Source organism: Pelophylax lessonae (genome assembly GCF_965119305.1).
Source record: "Pelophylax lessonae genome assembly, contig: HAP1_SCAFFOLD_769, whole genome shotgun sequence".
In the NCBI taxonomy this organism is placed as follows: Eukaryota; Metazoa; Chordata; class Amphibia; order Anura; family Ranidae; genus Pelophylax; species Pelophylax lessonae.
In genome coordinates this window covers 21,395-34,296 of record NW_028119583.1, presented here as the reverse complement: position 1 = coordinate 34,296, position 12,902 = coordinate 21,395, and the positions used below count along the sequence as shown (strand labels likewise).

General features: G+C 42.3%; 1 protein-coding gene across 1 annotated transcript; it reads left to right on the top strand.

Moving 5' to 3' along the window:
* Positions 1-6,391: 6,391 nt before the first annotated feature.
* Positions 6,392-7,330, top strand: LOC309544063 (olfactory receptor 5G9-like; the record flags this gene model as incomplete). Its single annotated transcript, XM_082276450.1, has 1 exon — positions 6,392-7,330. One exon carries the CDS (start codon positions 6,392-6,394, stop codon positions 7,328-7,330), a length of 939 nt encoding a protein of 312 aa, XP_082132576.1.
* Positions 7,331-12,902: the final 5,572 nt, after the last annotated feature.

Below are 12,902 nucleotides of genomic sequence, written 5' to 3'. Positions count from 1 at the left end.
ACATTAACTTCCTGTCTCCCAGAATCTCCAGCATGTTCTTGCTGGGAGACACGACAAACCTTCTGGCAATGGCACATATTGATGTGCAATCCTGGAGGAGTTGGACTGCCTGTGCAACCTCTATAGGGTCCAAGTATCACCTCATGCTATCAGTAGCGACACTGACCCTAGACAAATGCAAAACTAGTGAAAAACAGTAAAAAAAAAAAAAAAATGAGTAGGGAAAAAAAATTCAGTGGCCTCCACCTGTAAAACCATTCCTGGTTTGGGGGTTGTCTCGTTGTTGCCCATCTAGTGCACCTGTTGTTTATTACATTACCACCACAGCAACTGAAACTGATTAACAACCCCCTCCACTACTTAACTGACCTGATCAAAATCCCAGAAGTTTAATTGACTTGATGCTGTGCTCTGATTAAAAAGTGTTCCTTTCGGGCGTGGCCAGCGCGGGACCTAGATGGACGTCTGATCCTCCGCCCTGGCTCCAGGCTTGCAGAATCCAGCGACATCCGCTCAGCTATGGCCGGCATCCAGCCCACAATTGCTTCCCTAATGTGCCCTGCACCTGCAGACATGACGGGGAAGAGGAAAAGCGACAAAGGGCCAAAAAAACTCACGGCCTTCTTCCCGCCGCCATCCCAGCAGCAGGCACACTACTCAGACCTGCCAGACAATCTTCCTCTGGGGGAACACTCAAATACAGGTACTGTGTCTCCTCATACCCCTGAACCCTCCAGCCCCTTCTACAGCAGCCCTGCTAAATCCAAGCTCCGGCTGGATCCCCAGGACCAGGCCTCGGTCACAGGCCGCATAGGCACCTCTCTGCTGCCAGTTTCCCTAGGGACCTCTCCCATAGCAGCTTTCCCTACACTTGGAAAGCCAATCGTGGACACTGCCCTTAAGGACATGATGTATACTCTCCACACTTCCCTGCAGTCTGACATAATGACGCTCGCAAAGAGATTTACTACTGAGATTCACTCACTGGGTAATAGAGTACACAATGTGGAATCCTCCATGTCTGATATGGTCACTACAGTTAACGACCTGGTAGAGGTGCACGAGGAAAATATCATGGAACGCCAGTGGCTTAAAGCAAAAATCGCAGATCTGGAGGATCGCTCCAGGAGAAATAATTTAAAAATCCAGGGCATCCCTGAGTCCGTCCCGCCTGCAGAGCTACACAAATTCGCCCTGGAACTATTCACTACACTCCTCCCTGGGGCGACCCCTCTTGATCTTACTATTGATCGCATCTACAGAGTTCCAAAGCTCCCATTTCTCTCTCAGCAAACTCCTCGAGACACCCTGCAAAGGGTACACTTCTACCACGTTAAAGAATTTATCTTACAAAAATCTAGACAGCTGGGCCAGCTTCCAGACCCATACTCTACCATCCAGATATTTGCAGATCTATCCAAGCACACCCTGGATATGAGGAGACAGCTGTCCACAATCACCAAAGGTCCCCATAATCACAACCTTCCCTATAAATGGAAACACCCCTCTAAGATACTAGTGGAAAGGAATGGTGCCTCACATTCCATAACCAACCTACAGAGAGGCCTGTCCTTGCTTCAATCGTGGGGGATCATCCCCGAAGTTGCACCTCCGGCAGGAGCCAAAAAGTCCCCGAGCAGAGTACCTCAGCAGTGGCACACTGTGCCCCACCGCAATCCAAGAGACACCTGATCTTGTATATCGGTAAACCTCTCTGATCTACTATTCTTCCTCTTTCTACACATTGGATGCTTGTCCGCCACAATGGAGCCACTCGGCCTGATTGGCTAACTAACTGTTTTACCCCCACCAGGAGACGGCTACTTATGCCAACGATCTCCACTTCGTTTTGTTTGTCTATGTTGTTCTTTGCTGGACTGTTTTGTTCTTTGTTCTCCCTTCTCCCCACAAGCAGACACTTTCCTTATTCCCATGATGCACGTTGTATGCAAGCTAATCAGGAATACTACCTATGCAAGAGTCTACGCAACGCTTCAAGTCTTCTGCAACTTTCCGGACGCCAGTCGTGTCAAGACCCTCCAAACCTCCTTACTCGCCAATACCTACAACCTGAAACCCTCGCAATTGTGAGTAGCTACACCACACGCAGGCCCTTAGTCTTCAATGACAGTTAAAATTCTGTCGATGAACGTTAACGGCTTAAATCACCCAGCCAAATGGGCCTCGCTGTGGCGGACGGCGACGCATCACAAGGTGCAGATTGTCTGCCTCCAGGAGACTCATTTCTTGGATTCCCATGCACCTGCCTGTACGCACAAAGACTTTCCTACTATCTATACAGCTTCCTGCCCCAAAAAGAGGAAGGGGGTTTTGATAGCGCTCCATAAGTCAATTGACTTCACCCTCATATCTTCCATTGCTGACCCCAACGGGAGGTACCTTATTTTGGTTGGCACCGTAGATGGTTTCACCATGACCATAGCCATCGTTTATGCCCCTAATGTCCGTTAATTACGGTTTCTAAACCGCACTATTAAAACTATCAGAGCTGCCCAGAAAGGCCCTTTGATACTATGCGGGGATTTCAATTTACCACCCGATAGACTTCTGGACACTTCCACCACATCTACCAGACTTCAGATGTCCTTGCAGGGCTTTATCCACAAGAATGAACTGTTTGATGTGTGGTGGTGCCACCATCCCTCTGATATTGAGTTTTCTCACCACTCTGCTGTTCATAACACGTATGCACGTATAGATGTGTTTTTGACTGACAGAGCAATTCTTCAGAGGACCGTGGACTCTGAGATAGTCCCTATCACTTGGTCAGACCATGCTCCCATTACAGTTTCCTTTAATGTTTCCCCCACTACCCACACGTCCAAACCGTGGCGAGCAAGGGCTGATGTCCTTATGTCCCCAGAAAATGCTGAAAGCTTAAGCCGATCTGTGTCGGAGTTCTTCCAAACCAATGTGGGGTCGGTATCGGGATCCGCGGTCCTCTGGAATGCTCACAAGGCATTTGGCAGGGGTGTACTAATGCAGCTACAACATAGAATGAACAAACAAAGGTCAAGGGATATTGACAGGCTCACGCGGGAGATTTTGGGTTTTGGATTTTTGGTAGAATCCAAGAACCAGTCCGCACCTGCAGTGGATCTTAAGCAGAAGCTCGTTGCGCTTAGACAGGAACTTAGGGCTCACTTGTTAGGCTTTTATGAACGTAACCTCCAAAAATCTAAAGCGAAATATTACGCCACCAGCAACAAGGCGGGCAAAATGCTAGCCGCCAAAATAAAAGGCCAACGCATTAAGAGTAGGATTACCTCCATTAATCACCCGACCACGGAAGCTCCACTTCAGGACCCCAGGGACATAGCAAATGCATTTAGCAGCTACTATGATTCCCTTTACAATCTCCAAGCGACTCAACCCTCTTCTCCCATTCCAGAGCTCATAAATGCCTCTCTTTACTCCATCACACTCCCCACCCTGTTCCCCACGCAATTGGCCCACCTTAATGACCCATTCACGGTAGACGAAATAATATCCGCAATTATGTCCCTACCATCCGGGAAGTCTCCTGGCCCTGATGGTATGATTAACGAATATTATAAGCAGCTCAAGGACATTCTGGCCCCTCACCTATGCTCGGTTTTTAATGAGGCTGCTTCGTCGTCCTCATTTCCCTCAGAAATGCTTAAAGCAACCATCATCACACTGCCTAAACCGGGGAAAGATCGTAACACCCCACAAAATTTCCGCCTGATATCACTGTTAAATATGGACGTTAAAATCTATGCCAAGACAGTGGCCACTAGACTAATGACTTACCTGCCGCAGCTCATTCATAAAGACCAAGCTGGCTTTACTAAAGATAGACAATCGGCTGATGCGATCAGACGGCTCAAAAACATCATACACGCCGCCCAGACTTCTAGAATGCCTTCTCTGCTCCTCTCTTTGGATGCAGAGAAGGCGTTTGACAGGGTACACTGGGGATACTTGCGTGAGGTGCTCAGGCGCTTCGGCATAGTAGGCAGAATGCATTCTGCAATAATGGCCTTATACCCCAACCCCTCTGCCCAGGTTCTAGTGGACAACACACTTTCAACACCATTCTCAATCACGAATGGGACGAGACAGGGCTGTCCGCTGTCTCCTCTCATCTTTAACCTAGCTATAGAACCCCTAGCTCAAAAGATTAGGTCAGACCCCAAACTCACTAGGATCTCCGTAGGCTCCCAAGAACATCGCATCAGTCTCTTTGCAGACGATGTCATCCTCATGATATCGAATCCAGCCACTTCCCTACCGTGTATTAAACAAATTCTCACGGACTTCAGAGATATATCTCTGTACAAAGTTAACGAAAATAAATCTAGATCTTGGGGTAGATGGCACTACCAGAAACCTTCTCGAGCGCTCATTCCCGTATAAATGGTCGGACTCTGGTGTGACCTATTTAGGGATTAAGCTTACTAGAACCACTACCAACTTATTCCAGGCCAATTATGCCCCCTTTAAGTCCCAAATGTCCGCTGAACTCCAGTCTCTCTCCAGGTTTGAACTTATTAGGTTTGGGAGGTTGGCGGCCTTTAAGATGTGTACCCTGCCTAAGCTGCTTTACTTATACAGATCCCTACCAATCTCCATTCCCAAATCATATATTAATTCACTCCAAAGCATGGTCTCCAGATACCTCTGGCAGGGCAAACATGCCAGATGTGCAAGGAGTATACTGATGAAATCTACTGCTGTGGGAGGTGCATCCATGCTGAACCTGATGGACTACTATTTGGCTACTCTGCTATCGCAATTGCGAACATTGTTCCAACCGTCCCCTGACAAAATTTGGGGAATAATGGAGCAGGCCGAGACCTCACGCTTCGACCTACGCACCTGGTTATGTAGTAGAAAGCAAGGTGTACATTTCCCCAACTACGTATCACCGACTGTAAAAGCATCGGTATTGGCATGGCTTCACCTGACGCACACCAAATGGAAGAACATACCGATTACTAACATTGTCTTACCGATCACAGGTATTCTTCAGGTAGTCCCTGACATTGACCTGACTGCATGGCATCGATCTCCCCCTATCTGCTTGAACAATTTATATAGAGGTGACACCCTGAAACCCTTCCTAACACTTGCAGGGTAAACTGCACCTGGACCACAAGGAATGGTTCAATTATAGTCAAATCACCTCCTGTAACCCGCAACTATGAGCTAAAATCCTTGTGGGAGCCTGGCATTATCTAACCGCGCCCCAACTAACAGCTAAAGGCATATCGCTTTTTTACCCCCTGCTAGGTGAAAAAGACACGTTTACCAAAACCCGCCCTATCACGAAATAGGAACAAGATCTGGGGGGAACCTTTTCCCCGTCCCAGTGGAAAAAGGCATTAGTATCAAGCTATAAGGCCATGTTGAGTGCATCTCTGAGAGAACTTCACCTCAAATTATCCCTCAGGTGGTATATCACGCCATGCGTGATCGCAAAATTTGCCCTTTCAGCCCGTCCACTTGTTGGAGAGGTTGCGGAGCACAAGGCACTCTTAAACACATCATGTGGACGTGCCCTCCCATCCTTGCGGGAGGAAGTGTTTGCACTGATTTCCAAAACTGTTAAGATTCCAATATTACCATCCCCTGCCTTAGCTCTGCTCCACCTGTCAATTGACCAAATCCCGCTAATATTCCGTAAAATAGTGATTAACATACTACTCGCTACTAAAATCAACATCACTAGACGTTGGAAAGATACACAATCACCATCCCTCTTTGAGGTGATACACACTACCCAAACGCATAAAACATTTGAACTACTAATGGCTCCTTCCCACAAGCGGTATCAAAGAGAGCTACTTTGGTGGAGTCCATGGAAACAATGGTACTCTTTGTATCTTGCCCCATGACTAAATAATCTGTAGACAATACTAGGTTATACCACTAGATGGCACTATAGGTGTTTGAATCCTGGTTCACTGCCTGGAATGTGATATGAAAAGTATTGGTAGTGACTCTTGCTGATGCTGTTAAAGGAATTGTTTCTTCGTTTTTGAATGCATAGTTATGTATTATGCCTGCATTCTTTCCTTCTTTTCTTTCTGTTACCCTGTTTGTTTGACAAAATGCAATAAAAACTATTTGAACGAAAAAAAAAAAAAGTGTTTCTTTCATTTTTTTTGAGCAATGTATTTAGATCTGTTTGCAAATTATGAATGTTTGTTAAACCAACTAGCTATTGTGGATTTACAATATCAGCCATGTATACATCTTTAAAACCTGTAAAAGATCTCTTGGGAAGATGAACATTTTTTTGTTTATGGTTTGGATTATATGTGTGTGTTTATTTCTTTAACTTTTAAGGTAAATTCTGTAATGCTACAAAGTTTTTCTTTTGCATTTTTCAGAACACGTATAAATGAATTCTAATCATACAATCATTTCATATTTTATTGTCATTGGTATCTCAGAAAAACCAGAACTTCAAGTGCCGATATTCTTACTGGTTATTTTAATTTATTTAATCACTCTTGGAGGCAACCTAACCATCCTTCTTCTCATCGGCCTGGACCATCATCTTCACACGCCCATGTATTTTTTTGTGGCCAACTTGTCTGTTGTAGACATCTCATGCTCCACCGTCACTCTGCAAAAAATACTCCTAAGTTTCCTTACAGGAGATAAAAAAGTTCCTTTCGTTGAATGTATGTTTCAGACATATATGTTTGGGTCACTGGCAGGTCATGAGCTGTTCATTTTAACAGCAATGAGTTTTGACAGATATGTGGCCATCTGTAACCCCTTGAATTACCATAAGGTCATGAATCGTAGGACTTGCATAATTTTAGCTTCATTTTGCTGGTTATTGGGTTTTATCCAAACTGTTTCTCTTGTAGCAATAATGGGTAGTTTTACCTGCTACTCTTCCAATGAAATCAACCACTTTTTCTGTGACATTGTGCCAATAATGAAACTGATCTGCAGTGATATCTCGGTGTTGGAAAGAATGTGCTTCGTCCAAGGCCTTTTCCTGATGACCATTGCTCCATTTGTTTTGACTTTCATCCCTTATTATTTCATAATTGTTACCATATTGAAAATCCGCTTTAATTCTGGCCGGCGTAAAGCCTTCTACACATGTTCCTCACATCTGACGGTCGTAGTTCTGCTCTATACAACCTTGGTCAATCAGTATCTTACACCAAGCTCAATCAGCAGCTTGGATTTCAAAAAAATGTTTTCTTTGTTTAACACAGCTATTGTCCCTATGCTCAATCCATTGATTTATAGTTTAAAAAATAAAGATGTGAAACTGTCTATGAAGAGAAGGTTTGGAGGTTGCAAAATGACAAATTAAAGGTTATAAAGAGTTTTATTTATGTGCTGAAGACAGTTAAGGTCTAGCTACAGTGGCCTTCACCACATCCAATTCAGTCCTACCATACCCCTGCACACTTTTCATTAAAAAAAAAAAAAAAAAAAACATGAATACCCTTTTTTACATGGATCTTTAGTCTGGTCCCATGATGTCATAGGCCCTTCTTCATCCGCATCTGTCCTCGGTAGTGGGTGGGTACTAAATGTGCAGGGTTCTGTGAACACAGGATGGCTGGATGACATACCTCCTGGGAGCGAGCCCTTCATGATTTGGCCCACTGAAAATAGGCTGAATTGTGCATGGCATCATTCAATCGGGAGGAAGAGTGCCATCTAGTGATGGAGTCCACTTTCTGAGAGGGACAGGGCTTAAAATAGGGTGAATATTGCACAGAGAGCAGCATTTTTTTAACATTTTTATGGCTAGTTTTTTTTTTTTTTTTTATCAAACTCAAAATGGGTTTTAACTTCTAAAAATGAAATAAGTCGTAATACGTTTGCTATTTACCAACTTGTTGTGTTACAGATACCATGTACAAATCGATACATGTAAAGATTTAATTTTGCTATGTTAAACTTACAATATCAATCATTATTTTTACTACTAAAAGCTTTAAAATGGTGAGGCTAAAACAACTGCAACTGAAGTTTAACATGGCTTGACTTTTGGGCAGCTTTACAAGCTAGAATCATCATATCTCTGATAGCCAAAGTCAGCAAGAGACCTCATCTGCGTTAGGCAGAAGCAAAGATCGTCTGCTCAGGTAGCCATTTGATGTTCCTTCCATACTCAAGCCTTGCCCAACACTGTGGATATAACCAGGAGGCAGCCAAAAAGGACCAGACTACTGGAGAACAGAGGGAGCTGCTGCTTGTAGGTATCTGAATAATGAGTAGAAAGTGGGGATGATAGTTTAAGGTAAATATATATATACATACATACACAGGTTTCTTTTTCTCAGAGAATAGAGAATAGGTGCAGGAACTCTTCCATTTTGATTCACATCTTGCCTCCGCCCCCCTACCCACTTCTGAGCACCATTCCTTGGTTCCACCCCCTACCCCCCTCCCAGTACTGCCCCCTTTAGAGAATTCAGAACCAAGTATCATTTTGTGGTGCTAAATAATTTGTATAGAATTTGTTAATGATAACAAGAAAGGATGTAAAATAGATCCCCTGTAGTCAGCAACAATAGACCCCCCCCCGCAGCAATATGCACCCCCAGCAACAATAGACTCCAAACAGCCAGCAGCAATAGACTCGTCCCTCAACAGTAGATCCCTTTCAAAAATAATTTCCCCCAGCAACAATAGACCCACCCACCCCCACAAAAATAGGTTCCCTCCAGCAAAAATAGATTCACCACCAGGCAGCATCAATAGTCCCCTCCAGCACACCTCAGCACCCTTTTCACACCCCCTCAGCACACACAATCAAGGCTGAAGGTGCCGATACTTCAATCCCCCACGTTCCCGCTGAAAAAAAAGCCCTATTATATATATATATATATATATATATATATATATATATATATATATATATATATATATATACATATTGTGTGTACATATAGCTAGAGCTTATATTATACCCCTATATCATTATCTTTGTACTGTGTGTGTCAAACATCAGCTTAAAGCAAAACAAAGATATTTATGTATATTGCAGCCTATCAATCTTTAAGTGTGGTGGCTGTATTCATTTTCTTTTTTTAGGCTTTTTTACTTTTATTTTCACCTGGTGATCCAGCCAGTAACATACTTCTTGTCTTAGGGTATCTCCACTCAAAACTGAAATGAGCAACAGAGAAATCTACTGACAGCAGAACCGTCAATCCGGGTGGTGTTAGATCACTAGCAAATTTAGATGAACTAACAAATTAAAACCACATTTCAGCAATTATTTTTAAGCCATTTTCCTTTTGGAAAAAGGTTTTACATTAATGAATAAAAGCTAACTATTGTAGTTCACACACCTGTCAGTGTTAAATCGTTTGTCTCGAACCCCTAACTGCTGATTTTGCTGGACAGATTGGTCTGAAAACAGAAGTAGAACAATAGCAGGATTAATGGCTGGGTCAATAGGTGAAAAAAAGAAAAAAATGTTTAAAAAAGAAATGCAGTCACCACATCCAAGGAAAGAAATCAGTTTTATTTCCTTCCACCACAGATGGAAGGAAAGATAATTGCTCGATGCCTCCCACAGCGCTATTGTATTCTGCTAATGAAGGTGGGGGAGGGAGCGTGGGGAGCGCGGGGAGCCTTCCCGGCCGGCAGAATACAATGATTGCTGCTAGCAACTATAGCTGCTGGCAGTAATCACATGTAGAAAAAAATCTGAAAGGCTGGTTGTACCCAAGTTGATCAGCCTGCCCATATGAGGATCGAAATTTGGCTGGCCCCTGCTGAAACAACCGAATTTCGATGTATGCATGGCCAGGCTTAAGAATGGGTAGGCTGCAATCTTATAAATGTTTCTTTTTGGTGTTAATATTACTTAAAAATGTACATCATCAGACTGGCCAATATTATTTCTTCTTTTCAGTAACTATTTCAAATAACTATTTTAAAAGCGCTTCTTAAGCTGGATACACACTATCCAACTTTTGTGGTTAGATTTCCTTCAGATTTACCTTTTCCATGTAGTGCAAGGGCCTGCCAGATTGCATACAAATTGAAAGTGTTTAGGTTTGACCTCATATTATATGGTTTTGGTAAGTCTAAAGGAAAAAGTCTTCAAAAAATCTTATAGTGTGTATGGCCCATAACTCTTTTTCACCCTATCCAATAAAAACCTTTTTTGGTAGAGTCCCAATTTCATTTGCAAAAAGTATGTTTTATATATATAAATGCACATTTGTGTCAGTATTTATGAAACTGTGTCAAAATAATTGACAAACTAATTAAGAAGAATGGAATATGAACTCAGATTGAGCCTGCCTGGTACTCAGGGAATTAATTAAGGTTACAAGATTAATTAATATACAGCAATATTCTTCAGAATTCCACTGTGCATCATTAATCGAACATGGAAAAGAAACTGCACACACATCCTTTTCTCATTCATTGAATATTTTTTTTTTTTTAATGGAATCCTATGCCTGTGTGAGAAATGGTCTAGATTTATGGAAAAAAATGGTCTAGATTTAATTGAGAAGATAATTACAACTCCACATAATTTTTTTTCCCCATCAGAGGTCAGAAAAAAATAAAATCCAGCACAAATCCTGATGATATTATTGACTATGTTTAAAGCAGGCTTTTTATTTATTTTTAATTTTTTTTATAAATGCTTGAATTTGATATAGCCTTATGGATGGACTTTCTTATGAATGTACATTAATGTTTTAGAAACCTATAGATAGTTTGCAAACATACTGTATGACTATATTTGTCCTGGTCATCTTGGATAATCAATTCCACACCCCCATGTCCTTTTTGCTGACCTACCCGTTGATAGTGGACATGTCTTCCTTTATGGTCATGCTACACCTAATCCTAGTACATTTTATCAAACAAGATGATGCCATAGGAATCCTTGCATTTATGATGCAGTAATATATATATTTTTTGGATTAAAATCAAGTAATTATTTGTTTACCAATAGCCAGGAGTTTTGATCAATATGTGGCTATTTGTAAGTCCTAAACTATTACTTGATCATGAATTATAGAACCTGTTTTGTACTAGCCTAATTTTGTTGGATATAATGGTTCATACAAATTATCTCCTTTTCTGTCACAAATAGCTGATATATTTTGTTGAATGTAGACAATCAAAAATCGGCGCTAATTCGTGAATATATGCAATAAACTGATAAATGATGCAAAAGCAATATGATGAATATATTAGTGCACAAAATAGCAAACATGCACAAAGGACCTGAAATGCATGTAAAAATGAAGAATCACTGATCTCAAAACAAGTGATGGCATACAATAATAAATGCAGAAAACGTGACCAACAAAAACAAAAGTGGGTGCACAGATCAAAAAAAAATATATAATATCCAATAAATGGTGAGAAATTAGGTGCCCTAATCCTGTAAAGGGCATATCGCTGTGATGTACAGAAAGTGCTGCAACGCTACTAACATTTACAAAAAAAAATTGAAGGTAAATGATAATATATTCAGGCAATTGAAAGATATTGTACTGTATATTGTATTGTGTATGGTACCATCTGCTGAATGAATATCATTCAGGGGCTTATAGACCTCATATAATCCAGACCAGTGATTCTCAACCTTTTTTCAGTCAAGGCACACTTGACACTTGCCATGTGGTCACGCCCTCTCACGTCACAGCTTCAGACTGTCCATCTCCGCCTCTTCATCAGCGAGATACCGCGGGATTTAAAGTCCCGCTGTCAATCAATTTGTGGATGCTTTTAATGCAATTTTTCTGCTGTATTATGTAAGTGCATTGCATTAAGGCGGGTATGTATGGTTCAATAAAAGTTTGTACAAGTTACACTATGAGCTGTCCTTCCCCCTTTTTGCATGAATGTGGTCCCTGCTCACCTATACTCATCCGGTGAGGATTTTATGGTCGATTGTCTGGTGATTGAGGATCTGTGATCCCTACTATATCTATCCGTGTGGAGGGGAATTACCAGGAGATCTGTGCCAGTTGCCTGTGATTATGAGATTTATGGCTATATGGTGAGTGCATTTCTTAAGGGGAGAGGATTCCACAAAGTGTGGTGACGGCTCTATATCTTGGTCTGCCTGTGTGTTTCCACCACTGTATTGATTCTATCTGGTGTTGTCTCAAGATATGGACTAATATAGTCCTGTGCATGGACTACTATATAGACTCTATACTTACATATTTAAAACTCACCTATTTTATTAGCGCTGCTAATGTTAGTTCTTCTTCGGGAGTTCTAGCATAATTCTGGAATGAGTTGGATGCATTCGGAATACTAACTGCAAATAAATTGCGCAAAATGTCTGCAGAGCAAAGACAAATGGCGGAGTGCCTGTTGTTACAGGTACTGAATAAAGGGGTAAGAGGTGATATTACTAGCAAGACCTGCATTTCAGAATATCCAGCCCCTGCTCCACCACCTTCACCTCCACCAACATCACATTGGCAGTATCCTGCACCTGATGGACCAAGCTCATTATGGTCCCATGTTTACCACTTCACAAATTTGTAATTTTTGGATTTGTATGTGCTGTTTTCATTGGTTTTGGTTTATTGTAGATGTAGCAGCCTACATGGTAGGTGCTAGGTAAAAGCATAGTGGGCCTTGGCTGCTTAACAGCAGGGCCATGATTTTCAGCTGGGCTGTCATGTCTCCCAGGTGTGGCTGCTGAGAGGGGAGTCTCCCCACTGGCTCCATGAGAGGATTTTCATTGGGCAGTGGAGGAAACCCAATCAGGGGCTCATTCAGGCCTGTATCTACCCCAGAAGGCAGATTCTGCCACAGAGGATTCTGGGAGTGGGTATAAGTTTGAGGGGAACACATGACGCAGCATCTTTGGTGGGAAGCAGAGTCCCAGGAGGAAGGATACGGCTGTCTCTCCTCCTGCCAGAAGGATCAGG